Consider the following 14,659-nt stretch of genomic DNA (forward strand, 5'->3'; position numbering starts at 1 on the left):
GATTATTTGCACCATAGTGCACTGCATAAAATATTCATGGAAGTGTCACTTTTCCATAGGTGGCACTCCAGGGCAAAGACAGGGACTTTGGACATTTTTAAAGTAATAAGTATGAAATGCAAGTTGAAAAAAACATATGCTGTTTGGTACTGGTGTCCTGCAGCAACTGACAAATCCTTTTTAGACCAGCAAAAAATTATTGTACCTGTATTGGTTTTGACAGGAGTTCAGAATTTGGTAGCTAAGGTTACTGTAAGAAGTTTATACAAATCAGAAGATTGTAAGCAATTAAAAAGAATGACATATATCTACACTCTACTTGCTGGACTATTAATATTGGTGTCTGGTGAATTCAAATGTGACTCTATAGAAGTGATACACAGTGTAGTTGTGTGACATGATGTGAACCCTGTAAAAGTTACAAATGTAGCTTCACTGGGCTTCGGAGACTCCTTTTTCTGACTTTCCAGTTTGAAGCTGATGTGTTGTAATCAACCAGTTTGATTACAAGCATGTTACTACTTTTAAACAAGTCCAGAGAAAACTCCTGAATACTAACACTAATCAGAGTTGGATACTGGAAACAAAACTAAGAATGTATGATGTGTTGAAGAATGTGTTTGTATCTTGAGTTTATGTACTTTATATCAAATTTCAGATTTGTTTTTTATGCACAATAATATGGACATTTTGATACATAGCTCTATATGATGTTGTGCAAGCATGAGTAACTCATATTTGCTGTGTTAGAAAATAACTTTGTATAATAACAATTTCCAAACTGAACTTTCATGGTTTTTATAGTACGGCACAGAATACAAAGTTTTGTGAATCTATTTTAAGTTTCACAGTTAAGAATTCTATTAACACCTAAAATAGAAATGCAGGATTTTTCATGGCAATTTCAGGGAGGGAAGTTGAGCCTTTTTTTTTAAAGCAACATTTATTTTTACATGTTGATTCTCAAGTTTTCATTTTTCTGAATGCTTAGCCTTATTAATTTTGCCTTGATAGGTATCTTTGAGGTCCTCAAAGTGATGCACAAATTGGGAGTGGACCTTGATGCAGAAACCTATACAGACTATGTTTTTAAAAACTTTGCCGATACTGAAACTGCCCATGCCCAGCTGAAGGTGAGTTTACATGTAAAATTCGTAAAAATGGCTGTTACATGGTTTCTTATATTATGTTCTCTGTGAGGACTTTAGATCCCAGTAGTGCTCCAAACATGAACCTGGTATGGTGAAGCCTGTTCAGAATATTTAGAATATTTTTCAAACAGTTGTTGCACTGATGGTTTGTTTGTCATGTCTCCCTCCTGCTGCTTTACTTTTTCTTCTTCAGAACTAACCAAAGTATTTTTCCTCCAGACCTAGTAGCTTTTTGTTTCCTGAAGTAGAAAAGCAAATGAATGCCCTTTTTTCTTGCTGGGGACTGGAAGTACTACAGTTGTTTTTGGTGAATAGGTTTTTTTTTTTTTTACTCAATTCTTAAGCAAAGAATTAAAAATTGGAGACCAAATCTAAGTGTCAGTCTTTCTGCCTTTCATAACTTTTTCTCTTGCAGTTGATTTCAATACAAAAAAAAATTTGATCAGTAGCAACTCATTTGGCCACCGTATAGGCTTCTGTAGATCTGTAGATCACCTTCTGTGTTCTCAACAGCTACTTTTGGGAAGGAAATGTTTAAAAATATGAAGTATCAGAAGGTCTTGTCTGTGTAAAGTTCCATGGTTGATTGCTTTTTCTCTAGGAAAATGGCTGCCTGTTTGAAAGTGCTGGGCTCTATGTAGCAGAACTAAGAAGTGAAGCACTTCAGGGGAAACTGGACAAAGTTCTTTCTATACGTGAGTATTTTTCATGTTGCTTGTTGTTGTGTACTTGATGATAGTTTGGATTGGTTGTAGGCTGAGAGATTTACTTGTATTAATATGTGAGATTTCAACGTATGTGGGGAACTTGAGCAAAGTGCTTATCATGTGAAGTCTTCTATGATGACTTGTCAGATTGAAACTACCAGTTCTGAACCATAAATCATAGTTTAATTCTTCTTTGGTATTGAACCTGACCATAAGATTTGTATACAAGTTATTTGCAAATAGCAGCTTTACTGTGATTGTGATAGGAATGTGACACTCTTGTACTTAGAAAGCTTAAGCAAAGAGTTTGTTTTTCACAAGGCCTGTGAGGTGGTTGGTGCTGAGATTGCTTTTGTTTGCAGCATCAGTGACTATAGAAAACGAGGAACGATACAGCTCTGAAGTGCTGCAGAGTTACTCATAAAAGAACCAGCTTTAAAGATCTGATGGTCACTGACATTAACCTGAGGGTGTTCTGCTGATCTTTTGGTCATGGAAGTTGTGTATAAATGTGATTGGTTAATTAGGCATTGAATTGTAGCATGTTTAAGAGGTTTTTTCAAAGACTGTTCTGAGGCTCAGTGCTTGCAAATGTTAATTTGTGTCATTGACTGAATGTAGGGATGGGATAATTGGCTTGGTTAAGTAAGAATGAGATTCTCTTCAAAATTTAAAGAAATAGTTTTTATATTCCTAGTATACTGATACATTAATAAAATACCTAAACTTGGGCTAAATCTGATACAGGAAAATCTCTTTCTAAACAACAGTTTTATTTGTCCCAGTCTCAGGGAAAAGCTTAAGCAGTTGCTTGCTGTGGTTGTCTTTAACTGTTTTATTTAACAAATAGAGAAATAAATAGTCTATATACCATGACTCTGGGAAGCTGTTGTGTTACAGATGAGAAAATTTAGTAGTTACTAATCAGTGATTTGATTTTGGTATTTGGAGAGTTATCAATTAGCGAATCCTCAAGATTCACCTTACATTTTGTTTGGTTTTATTACAAAAAAACCCAAAAAGCATGAACGCAGCCATTGACCCATAAAATTTAAGTACCTAAAAAGAAACTTTGATTTTTTTTTTTTTTCAAAGGAGGACTGTTTATTAACAACAATGAAATCTCTTCTGGAATGTGAAATAGTTTGGGGGATTTTTTTCTCCATGAAAATTTAGACCGCTCCTTTCATTCTGGTTAACTGAAACAGGCTGGCTTTAATATGTTGTAAGACACAAATGCTTGTATGCCTGGTATATGGTAAATGTATATATCAAAAGTATGATACAGGCACATAGAGTAAGTTGAATTCTGTCTTACTGTCACAAAATTAGTATCACTTAGTATATTATTTAGCCATTGTCTGTGAGTTGAATTTAAATCTTTTAGTGGTATTTCTGTTTACAAAGACCGGGGTTAATAATTCATGGAGACATATCAAATTTCTTTGAACTTGAGCTTTAAAGGAAGCTACTCCCTAAATAGTTTACCAAGCTGAAATGAATGCTAGTAAATCTAATTAGCACCTATGTGATGATAAGGCACAGATATTAAACAGCTGATTTTTTTTTTCTTTTTGACTTGTCTCCTTTTGCAGTATTACAAAGAGGGAAAAATAGATGCAGTATGGAAAATAGTTTGAGATTGTCTCATCAGTATAGTCAGAGGAGGCAAAGGTTGGTTATTAATGCTGGCTGCTATCTAGGTGTATTGATTCAGCTTCTCATGCCTTATAATGTATAGATTTGTGCTACTGACAAGATGAAAACTCCAAAGCATCAGCTGAGGAATCTGGGCACATAAGGCAGTGTACATGAGAGCCGCTTTTTCCCTTTATCATGCCGTTCCATTCCACTTCATTGTCAGCCCCTTGATTTTCTCAGACTTGTTTGTTGCTAAGGAAACCAGGTTGCCGATTGTCAGCAGCAGCTGAGCATACTAAGATGCTTTTCTGCTGGTTTTTTTATGAGCAAAAAGTTTAATATACTGCTGGAGGAGAATTTGTATTGAGGGTGTCTCAAAACCAACTTTACCTGAGGTTTTCAAAGAAAAAGTAATGTTCCAGCATTTAAAGCTAGAGGTAGACTAAGGAAGTGCTCTTAGCGTGTTCTTGTCTTTGACTTCCCAGGTTCCTTTAGAGCTGGTGTTTTTATTTTGGTTATCTTCTACCATATTGCAGCCCTTGCTGAAAGGGCCTTGTGCAATCAGGTTTTTACAGCAGTTAATTCCATTGTGGTGCTGAAGTGAGATGATGATAACTTCATACAGGACATAAATGCACCCACTACTGCATTTTTTTCTTTGCTGGTCTGCGGTGCTGGAGTGAGAGACAGCAATTCTACAGGAAGAAGGTAGAAAGCTATGGAATATTTAGTCAAGAAATGATGTAAAGATGAGGGCATGAATCGTAAATTACCTCTCAGAGACATCTAATTTTAAGTGATTTTGCAGTTTCCTTTGTGTTCAAATACTATTGTCTATAACAACAGATAGAACTGTATATTTTCTCTTTTTTCTCCCCTTAGATTTAATTTAATTCAGTAGATAGCACTTTACATGGAACTACTTTTTCTTTCTTATCAGGGAATTTATACTTGTGGAAGCAAACACTTAAAAAAGTGTAGTGCCATTGATTTTTGCTTGGATTTTTATAATTTTATTTTTATTATTATTTTAAAAATATAAGGCAAAAATTTAAAACCTATTTTAAGGCAGGTGTTCAGTCTGAAACAATTAGCAAAACATTTGCCTTCAGTGGATTTTTTTTGTTCCAGCACTAGTATCTCAGGTTTTCTTGATTAGTATTGTTTGAGGTTTGTCTGGCTTTTTGGAATTGGTCTTGTACTTTCTTTAGAAAGATGCTTTATACAATTACTAATAATTATAAAAAGTTAATTTATTAACTATTGACATTGAAGTCAATGTAGAGGGGAAACTTCTGACTCTGAATATTTGATTGCTTTTGAAATGGATCAGATGTAGAGCTGATAAAAACAAGACTGTTTCAAACACTTGGACATTTTACATCTTGGTTTATAAATGTTTGTCAGCATTTAGTAAACTATGAAAATAGCTTTTCAAGTGATGGTTTATTTACATGATCTGCTCAGTTGTTGCAGTTCTGGGATTTTGTGACAATGACTATTGAGAAACATTTCTTTAATTTCCAGTGTCTTCAGCAAACACACCTGCTATAGATAATCGTCTGTTTAGAAACAGCCTCTTTATGGGTTTTAAAAGGTAAGGTTGTTATATGAATACTTTCTTTTTCTTGTGCCACAAAGTCCCCTCTCTTTTTTGTCTTGTTGAACATGTCTGTCTAGTCTTTTGTCCCCTGCTCCATGTTTTAAAAGTAGCATTCCAGGTGTAGTAGGAGATGCTGCTGTTCCTCCCTGCTTTCCTCATTTTCCTTGCCTCTGCTATGTATGACCATACACTTGAAACATTATGTGTATTAGATGAAAAAGAATTTCATTATTCTTTGTTCTGCGCTATGTGCCCTTATATAAACTTAAGGTAGTAAACATTTGGGGGTTTATCTTTATTCACTTTTTTTTAATAAACAGCTGTCCTACTGTAAAATTTCCCTAAAGATTGTCACTATTAACCAGTAAAGTAAAAGGGTGCTTGATGAAGATGAAATACCAGTAGGAGCCTGGCTTATTCTGCTACATGTGCTAACTTTCTGTGCCCTCTGGGTTAATATGGCACCTGAACACTGACATGTAACACCTGGTTCTGAGCTACATTGCCAGGACTTTGTGTTCCCAGTCATATGGTCCTGTTCTGCAAGGAAGGTTCCTTGTGTATTTGCAAGATTGTCTTAAGCTTCTGCAAGCAGCTGTGAATTAGCAAGCACTTCTATCATGCACTGCTTGCCCCAGTCACATGTTTAGGACTGGGAATGATAGGGGTTTTTTCAGCATGCCTACACTACAGGGAACAAGAGAAATCACCTAATATTACTCAGGACCAGGGTTTGAAGGTTGATTTTTGTTATTTCTTGGAATTTTGTAATGAGTGTGAAGTAGAACTGGTTTTGGTTGGATATTAGTAAAACGTAACAGGTGAATATGGCCAAAATAATTTCCTAGTAAATTGCATATTCTATCAAGCTGGTCCTGTTGTATCATAGGAAAAGGAGGAGAAAAAGCAAACCAGTGTTGAAATTTGGCTTCTTAACTAGGCCCTAGCTGGCGTTGGCATCCAAGGGATAAGTGAAATAATATTTTAGATCCAGTAGGAGTATATTGCTATTCTTTTAATAGTCAGCCCCAGAATCATCTGTTTCAGATGTATTAATTAAAGTAACAGATTTTCTAAACACATTTTCTCTCTATAAGTATAGATAAATATCCAGCTGAACTAGGATTTTCACTAGAAAGCAATCCATGGCAATGTTTACCACCCACAACCAACACTAGGCTGAAATATCCCTGCCACGGGGAAACTGTGCAGGTGTGCAGAATGTGATTTAAAGTGTCTTTAAAATGTCATCATCTTGCTAGCAAACTATTTGCTAAATATTACAGTCTTCTCAAGTGAAACAGTTACTTTCCTCATAGTGGGAACAATTCCTGCTGTTGCGATTACATCAGTTATTGGACATCTGGACTAAAAGCTCAGAATTCTGATAGAAATTAAGGTTAGGGGTCTTCTGATGTGATTTTTCTTTTGGGGGGGGTGGGGTGGTGGTGTTTTTTTTCACTTTTTACTTCAGCTTTCATTGCCACTCTTAAGTGTGTCATAAGTTTTGTTTATCTATTTTATGTTTTTCTTTTGTTTGCCTTTCTTGCTGTCTGGTTTCAGACACTGTGTTCAAGGTCACCTGTGCTCAGATTTTACCCTTACATTATTTCTGAGAGCATACCCACTCATGTTGCCTTTTCTGTTTTAAACTTTAATGGCTATAACAGCCTAAGCATGAAACTAGAGGGTATGATAGGAGAGAAGAAAGAATATTTGTAAGTTTTGTAAAGACCACAGCAAAATTTTATGGCTAAATGCAGGTGTTGTGTGTTCAAACGAACAAAGTTCAGGATTGGAGTGCAAAAGTACAGGGTAGGGATGCCAGGGACGTGTAAACAATGTCTGTGGCAGACTAGTTTATGGATTTCTGTTGAAACTGCTCTTTTCTAGTAACTGCTTCAAAGTATTCCCATTCTATTTGCCTGATGTACCATTACTATTTCAGAGTCAAGTACTTTAGGAAATTGATGCATTTGATATCTGCAGTTCATTGTCATGCTGTCAGTGGTGGAGTGAGTTCACCCAACAAAGCTTAACTAACCTCACAGATGGCATTTTCTTTTCCCTCTGTGTGGACCTGCATTTGTCTCATTTTCAAATACAAGTGGCAGTTGCACAGAAGGAACAAATGTTTCATAGGCTTGAACTTCCTAAATAAAATCCTAAATTTCTGTGAATGCATTCAAGTTTTTGTGCATCTGTTCAGACTGACATCTTACTTTCCTCTAATGAGAATTACAGGAAGATAAAATCATGTAATAAGATTTTGTTTTCTTATCCGTGCCTATTTTAATGCTGTTTTATAGTTTTCCAAAAGTTACAATTCTTGAAAACTTGTAGCTTCTAATGAGAATTTTGAAGTTCTATGAATTATAGGAAAATGTCAGGTTTTTAATAGTTGAGACAACTGGTTTACATTAAGATGTCAGGGGTTTAATACTTTGCTGAACTGGTTGACATGATTTTTGGTTGTAACCTTATGATGTACAGAGAATGTTCTTCTTCAAGTTCTGTTTCAATCTACAAGGGGAGAAACTCTATGTTTTGTTTTCTACTTTTTAAAATATTATGTGTTTCTCTCACTATAATGACCATTATACCTTAAGAGATTTGATTACTTTCTTTTTTTGCATAGAATAAATGCATTAATAGCTGCCTGTAGTTATCGTGGTGTATAAAAGGTCTAATGCACAGGAGAGTTAGATTTTTTTTCCTAGCAAATTCCATGTATCAAGTGCTTTCTATGTAATGTGCAGCTTAAGTGAAGCTTATTTTCTTGAAATGCTAAATAGAGAAGTATAAAACAAAAAAAAATACAATTAGGATATGTTAAAAAATTGAACTAAGACCAAAACTAAAACACTTTCTAGTCTAGATAAGTGATCTATTTGGAATGTTGGATTGTTTTAAATTTTTTAGCAGAAATTATGAGCATATTGAGTATAGTAAATAGCCCTAAAGTTATTCTGTACAAAATTGGTTTAAACAGTATGTGGCAATTATTGTATTTTAATTTCATCTAAATAAGATCTTCAGTGTTAATGTTCTGTGTTGTTTTAAAGAAAGCTGCAAGAGTAAAATCATTTTGTTGCTTTTGTTATCCTTTGCTGCCCTCTTCAGCTCAGATGATGTACATCTATGGAGCAAGGTAAGTGGAGATAAAACTAAATAAAATCAAGATTCTTTAGGCATTGCATGTTTACGGTGCATTATTGTAAATCTGAATTCTGAGACTGAAAATGGTAGACCAGGTAATTTGAGCAAGACTTCTGTCAGTGGCAGATTGGACAAGTGTATCAAACTGAGTTTTCAAATCAGACAGTTAAGTGGAATTGGTTGTGCCATCAGGCATCAATTCACTTGTCCTCCTTAAACTTTCTGCCTGTCCTCACACTGGTGCTACCAAAATAGTAAGGCAGACTTAGTTTTTCAGAGTTTCTGTTATATCACTTAAAGCCAGATTAAAAAAAATTCCCTGGATGAACTCCAAGGGAAATTGCTGATCATCTTGCCCGACTCTGCGTTAGGGCTACATTAGAAAGACACTGCAATATAACTTGGTTGTTTATTTTACACAGTGCTAGAACAGGGGAGATGTTGGCACAGATACTGCTTTGGATGTGGTTTCAGAATTTGGGAAGGGATGCACTGTGGTTTTTATTGTTATACCTCAGGACTGTAACTGCTGATTAATAAAAGTACATTTTAGATTTCACAAAGAAATCTTGGAATGAAATGGAACTTGAGATTTGGAAAGTCTCTGATTGATGATTTGCGTAAAATCAGTTCAGGATTTTTTTTACATTTTATTACCTTTTATTGCTATGTGATGATTCTGGTGAGAGGATATTTTTGTCTGCTGCCTCTTGCCTTCCTTTTTTGCATTAAAAAAAAAAGGGAGAGCAGGAGAAGAAAAAAGGAGATCTCTTATTGGTCCCATTATGAAAATAATTTTGAAGGACTGAGAGCTGAAGTAATAGTGGTCTGCATGTGAAGTAATATCTAGAGTTAATTTCATTCTTCATCACAATGGAAGAGAAATAAATTTTGTTGTCTTCACTAAGTTTAAGAGTAAATACATTCATTGAACTTCTAAAATAAGAAATGCTAACTTGGGAAGTAAATATACACTTAGAAACAAGTAATATTACACATTTTTTTCTGTAATTCATTGCTTTTAGTATTCTGATATTTGATTCAGAAGAACTGTTATGACTTCTTTGGATTTTATTGCAGTGTGTATTGATTTGTCATAGGAAGATGAGGGGAAAGGGGCAGAAAAAGGCTGTATTTTCACTGTGAACAGTGTCCATGATGTTGGCAGAAAAGTAATAGATAAGATATTCAGGTGCACATTTGGTATTTTCTGTCCTTATTTATCCATTCTCATCAGCAATTGAAGGTGAGGGTTCCTTTTGTCATTACTTAAAACACAGCACTTTGGCAGTGAGAATGCATCTCTTTCTGACTTCTTTGAGATTGCATTCTAGAATCATGGGAGATAAAACAAAAATTCTTGAAGCACAATTTCAGTTTTTAACTGAAGATTTAATTAATAAAAATTATTTTATTTCCTTAAGAAGAGTCAAATGATTTTTAAAGTGATGTTGTTTGAGTTAAAGTATTTGTAGGTAAAATGTGGGGGGCTTTTGGGTAAATGCTTCTTTTCTTTCAGAGGAGGTAAAATCTATATATTTCTTTGGTTTGCGTGATGGATCAAACGAGTGCTAAATATAGTGGTAATTAATTTTTATGAACACATGTTCTGTCATTCAAAATTGCACTTATTTACAACTAGCTATACTAGTTACCTTAACTCTACCAGAGCATGCTAAATGTTGTTCCTTTATAATTTTTTTTGTATTTGCTTCTTTCAGATATAAAAAATAAGAAGCTTTTTAGGACAATTTCAGCCTTTCGATAAATTGGAAGATAATTGTAGCATCTTCAGGAGTGACACACATTAAGCAGTGTCTTAGGATAGCTGAGTTCCTAAGATATATAAACAGAATACTAGTGTTCCCTGTCTTAATGCTATACCTCAGAAAGCATTTCAGTTGCAATATTTTTTCAAGAAAACCCTATTATTTACCAAAAAAACCCCTTTGTGTTTCTTAGGGAATGACTATGATGTGGTAAAGAATAATACTTTAACAGAGAGATGCTTTATTATTTTGAGAATTCAATTTCAGATACTATTTGTCCTTGCTTGCTGCTTTTGGCTGCAATGTACGATTATTCTGTCTCACCAGATAACAGAAGTGTTGTACAAGGATGAACGTTATTGCCTGACGCCTCCAGGACCAACTGGTAGAGTTTCAATTTCTATGATTGTAACTTATCCACAAATCCCTTCTTCTATGTAATGATGGGTTTGAGGGATTACAACAGTAAACACTGATTGCTTCTTTTTGAAAGTGAAATTTGAAAACATGTTGGGTAAAATCCTGATTCGATTAATCAGAGCGTATTCTGTGAGATCCACAAGATATTTTTTTCTTTTTAGAATGATAAACAAATCTACTGATAATGATTTCTTTTTCTAAGTTTATAGATCAAAATGGAGAAGGAATACAGTATCACTGCTTAAATACTTAAAAAAAAGCAGTTTTTAAACCTACTTTTACATGTAGTAGTAAAGGTACTGATTTTGTGAGGTAAAATGGTACTTAATAGCCCAAATATTCTAGCTTGAAAGTATACTATATAAGTATACTTTTTAGTTTAATGTGTTTTTTTAAAAAAGGTTTGTTTTTTCCCCTTCCTTTCAGAGCTAGAGAGGCAAGGAGGTATGGGGATGGCTAACCTTTGAGAAGGCAGTACTTGATACTCTTCCTGTTCTGGGAAGAGCTACAGAGCCCCACATGTTTTTGCACTGCATAGATAAGAAACTTAGCATAATTTGATGAAATCTGTTCATCTTAATTTTCATTGGCTAATAGGCAGTTTCTTCAGTGTTACTTGCTTGAATGGTTAAAATATTTTTGTATGATTTTATATTAATATTACAATACTTAATGTAGCTTGGTAATGGAATATAATGGGTAAAATGTACAGAATAAATATGCAAAGTGTTAGAAATCTGTTTTTTCTTTTGAGCAATGACAAAATATTTGTGGCAACTATTTGGGGTAGCAGGCAGGAAAGGGGGGGAAGGCCTTGGGCAGTACTACTTCTGTCACACGGTAGTGGAAAAAAATAGATTGAAGTAAGATTCTGTACTGAAAAGCTGTCACTAGGTCTGAAAATAATTAATATTCCTTTCACTCACCAGTTAGATATGTGCTCCCAAACCACATAATCTCTATGCCTCAGTGATCATTGTTGCCATTTCAGAGCCTCTCATCAGGGTGACATCTCACACCAAAATGATTTCTTATAAATTAATCTTGATAACATGACAGTCTCGGTAATTTTAGTGGAATGCTTTCTCTTGTTTTTTTCCACAGAAGCTGTTGGCTATTTTCTTTATCACTTGATTGACAGCATGAGTGACTCAGAGGTACAGGCCAAGGAGGAGCGTTTGAGACAATACTTCCATCAGCTGAAGAAGATGGTACCATTTCATTTTTTGCTACATAATGCCTGTCCTGCCTGACATGTATCTATTAGGTTTGAAATTGCTGCTTTTAAGTACAACCAGACCACTTCTCAATGACATGCAAGAGCTGGAGACTTGAATTACGTCTGAGATAATTTCTGTTAGACAAATTTCAGTTTGGTTCTGTTTCAAAACTCATATAATTTTTTTCCCCACCTCTTGATACAGAATATAGTTATCCCTACCAGCCACTACAGCGGCATTTGCAGACTGCTGGACTCCTCTCAAGTTCCTGAATTAATTAAGGTCTGTGGTTCTATAGCAATTACTTTGAATCTAAAAAAATCTCTGAATGTATTCTCCTTTGCAAAATAAATATCTTCATGCAGTGATTATATGTGGGCCTTTTAACCTTTCTGTGATTTTTCACTGTTGTAGCTGGTTTCATTTCTAATGTGAAAGGGATACATTTAATAAGTGCTGTTTCAAGTCAGTGTAATAAAGCTGCAGAACACAGCTTTTTTTAGCATTGCTATTATATAATTACCTTGAACCTTTTGAGTATGATATGCTTACTTAGAGATTGAACTTAGGGGGAGATCAGTGATATTTTTTGTCTTACTGAATTTCAGGATGTAAGGTTACTGTGTCATAAACCATCCCCATCTACAGACAACATTCCAGAAGTAAGTAAATTCACAGATAGATGTGCTTGTTCTTACTGTAATAATACTGTTTGGATATAGGGTTTAGATGAAGTGTAATCACTGGCTTTCAGGTCATGGAAGTATATTAACGTTATTTAAATCTACCATTTGAAGTTCAGAGGTTACTTTCCAGAGTAGGAGTAAAGGCTATCCAGATTTTCATACAGACCTGATACTTGACCTTGGAGTTGGCTGAGGTCTCATGCCTCAGTTTCCCTGCCTGGTAGATATTTTTTTGAAAGTTCTAGTTAGTTAACAGTAGTGGTGTGAGGCTTAATTCATGCTTGTAAATTACAGTGATCCACTTGAGTGGCAGGAACCATATAAATCCATACTGCTTCTAATGGTCGAGTGTCAAGTCTTTACATTTCTGATCTGAGCAAAGTGGAGATGGAAAAAGAAACAGGCTTGTATTCCCTACTTCCCTGAACACAAAGAACTGAGTGCGAGAGAAATAGTAATGTTGACCTTTGTAGATATGTGACTTAATATTGGGGTTTTGTTTTTTTTACTGTATTCTGACTCAAGTCTTCAATTAGTAGGTACTATTTAAACAGATAAAAGCACCTTAAATGATTAAAAAAATTTCTTCGAGTATGAAAGAAAAGGATTATTTTGTCTGTCTTTTATTAAAGTGATCCGACAAGTTGCTCAGGGAAGGGTGTTTTCACAATTGACATTCTTTCTGTTACCTCCATTTAGAGTGCTAAATCTGACGTGTCTGCTTTGGAGAAGAAACTAGAAAAGCGAAAAGCTGAAAACCAGCCTATTACAGATGTCTTGAAACAACTCATACATGCTCTTTGTGAAGAAGAGGTATCTTAAGCAATGCAGAGATAATTGGAAACACATAGCTATATTTTTAAAGGGACATAAATGACTGTGTTATGGAAAGACACAGTTAAGCAAAGACAAGTGCAGTGCTTCAGGTTTCATGGTTTGATGCTTATAAATCAAACATAAGTGCAAAAAGCAATTAAATCAAAAGGTTAACTAATTTCAGCAACACCTTGAATGGCATGTTTTGGGGTTGCTGAAGTTTGTTTACAATAATCTGCAAAGTGAATGATAGTAACAGCTGTGATAGGTTTATCATACATGCCAAATGTCCTTTCAAGCCATGGCTCCGGTCTCTTATATCTAGATTGTCAAGCAACTGATACATGCACTAGTCATTTGCAATTCAAATATTACTAGGTTGTTAATGCAGGGATTGAAATTCCATTTTCCTGCAGGAGGAAAGCTCTTCTGAGATAAAGGGTCTCTTGCCTTCATTCGGCAGGCGTCCAGCTGTAGTTTACATTCATTTAGTGTGTGTCTGTAATTTGTGGGGTATCACCACACTTTTGTTCGGTTTCTTGTTCAGTGTGATCCTGCCTATAAAGCTGGATCTATAGGAACAGTAACAGTTGTGCAGGTGATAGCACAATATTCTCTGCTGCTACAAACACAATTTAGAAAGAGTTGAGTATCTCGGCTGTGTATCTCTACAATTTTGCATATGAAATAAGCCTAGATGCAAACACCATTGCAAGTTCAGAGTGGTCAAATATATGAATAAGAATTTACAGAAAAATAAGCTTTCTATGGAATTAATAAGTAGTTTCTTATTCTTTAGAAAGTAGTTTTGTTATGTGTTTGGCAGTGTACCAGGTGAAAATGGTTATGAATTCCAAATAAATAAGAACTTTTAGAATATGGGTTAATCATGTTCATGATTATTGGGATGAAAAAAACCCATGTCTCTTACATTAAAAAATGCAAGAAATATAAATGCAAAGCAAGAAATTTTATTTAGGAGTCTACTCTCAAATTAATGTAAAAGGTGTTCTACAAAAATAATGTTTGCAAAACAGCTTTCACTCTTAAAATTTCCTAAAGCATTACAGCACTGTGTTTTTGTATGTGATCCTACACTACTAAAAGCACTAAAGCAGTCATATAACTGCACACTGAATGTATAAGATTCATAATGTCAGATTGACTTTTCCTCTCGTTCACATCTTTGCTTTGTTCCTTTTTTAGAATATGCAAAAAGCCCTTGAAGTGAAAGCCAAATACGAACCGGACATGGTTGTCGGTGGCTATGCAGCCTTAATAAATTTGTGCTGTCGACATGATAATGTAGAAGAGGCAATGAACCTGAAAGAAAAAGTGTAAGTACACCGGCACTGAAACATGTCACAGAGATTTATGCTGATACACAGACCTTGTTGAATTAAGTAGGTTGAGTATTAACCCCCTCATCCATTTTTAATTAGTTTTCCCCAACAATGTATGTGCATTTAAAACAGTCATGGGTGTGG

General features: G+C 34.9%; 1 protein-coding gene across 1 annotated transcript in view; it reads left to right on the forward strand.

The window, feature by feature from the left end:
* The window catches only part of LRPPRC (leucine rich pentatricopeptide repeat containing), an 87,876-nt gene that overhangs the window by 22,295 nt on the left and 50,922 nt on the right, over positions 1 to 14,659 (forward strand). Inside the window, exons 12-21 of the mRNA XM_054629254.2 lie at positions 1,015 to 1,133; positions 1,753 to 1,846; positions 5,027 to 5,096; positions 8,226 to 8,253; positions 10,358 to 10,415; positions 11,555 to 11,661; positions 11,875 to 11,952; positions 12,279 to 12,332; positions 13,056 to 13,169; positions 14,379 to 14,509. Of these exons, the coding sequence (XP_054485229.2) occupies positions 1,015 to 1,133; positions 1,753 to 1,846; positions 5,027 to 5,096; positions 8,226 to 8,253; positions 10,358 to 10,415; positions 11,555 to 11,661; positions 11,875 to 11,952; positions 12,279 to 12,332; positions 13,056 to 13,169; positions 14,379 to 14,509 (853 nt within the window). The remainder of the gene's footprint in view (positions 1 to 1,014; positions 1,134 to 1,752; positions 1,847 to 5,026; positions 5,097 to 8,225; positions 8,254 to 10,357; positions 10,416 to 11,554; positions 11,662 to 11,874; positions 11,953 to 12,278; positions 12,333 to 13,055; positions 13,170 to 14,378; positions 14,510 to 14,659) is intronic.

Source organism: Agelaius phoeniceus, chromosome 3 (genome assembly GCF_051311805.1).
Source record: "Agelaius phoeniceus isolate bAgePho1 chromosome 3, bAgePho1.hap1, whole genome shotgun sequence".
NCBI classification, from domain to species: domain Eukaryota; kingdom Metazoa; phylum Chordata; class Aves; order Passeriformes; family Icteridae; genus Agelaius; species Agelaius phoeniceus.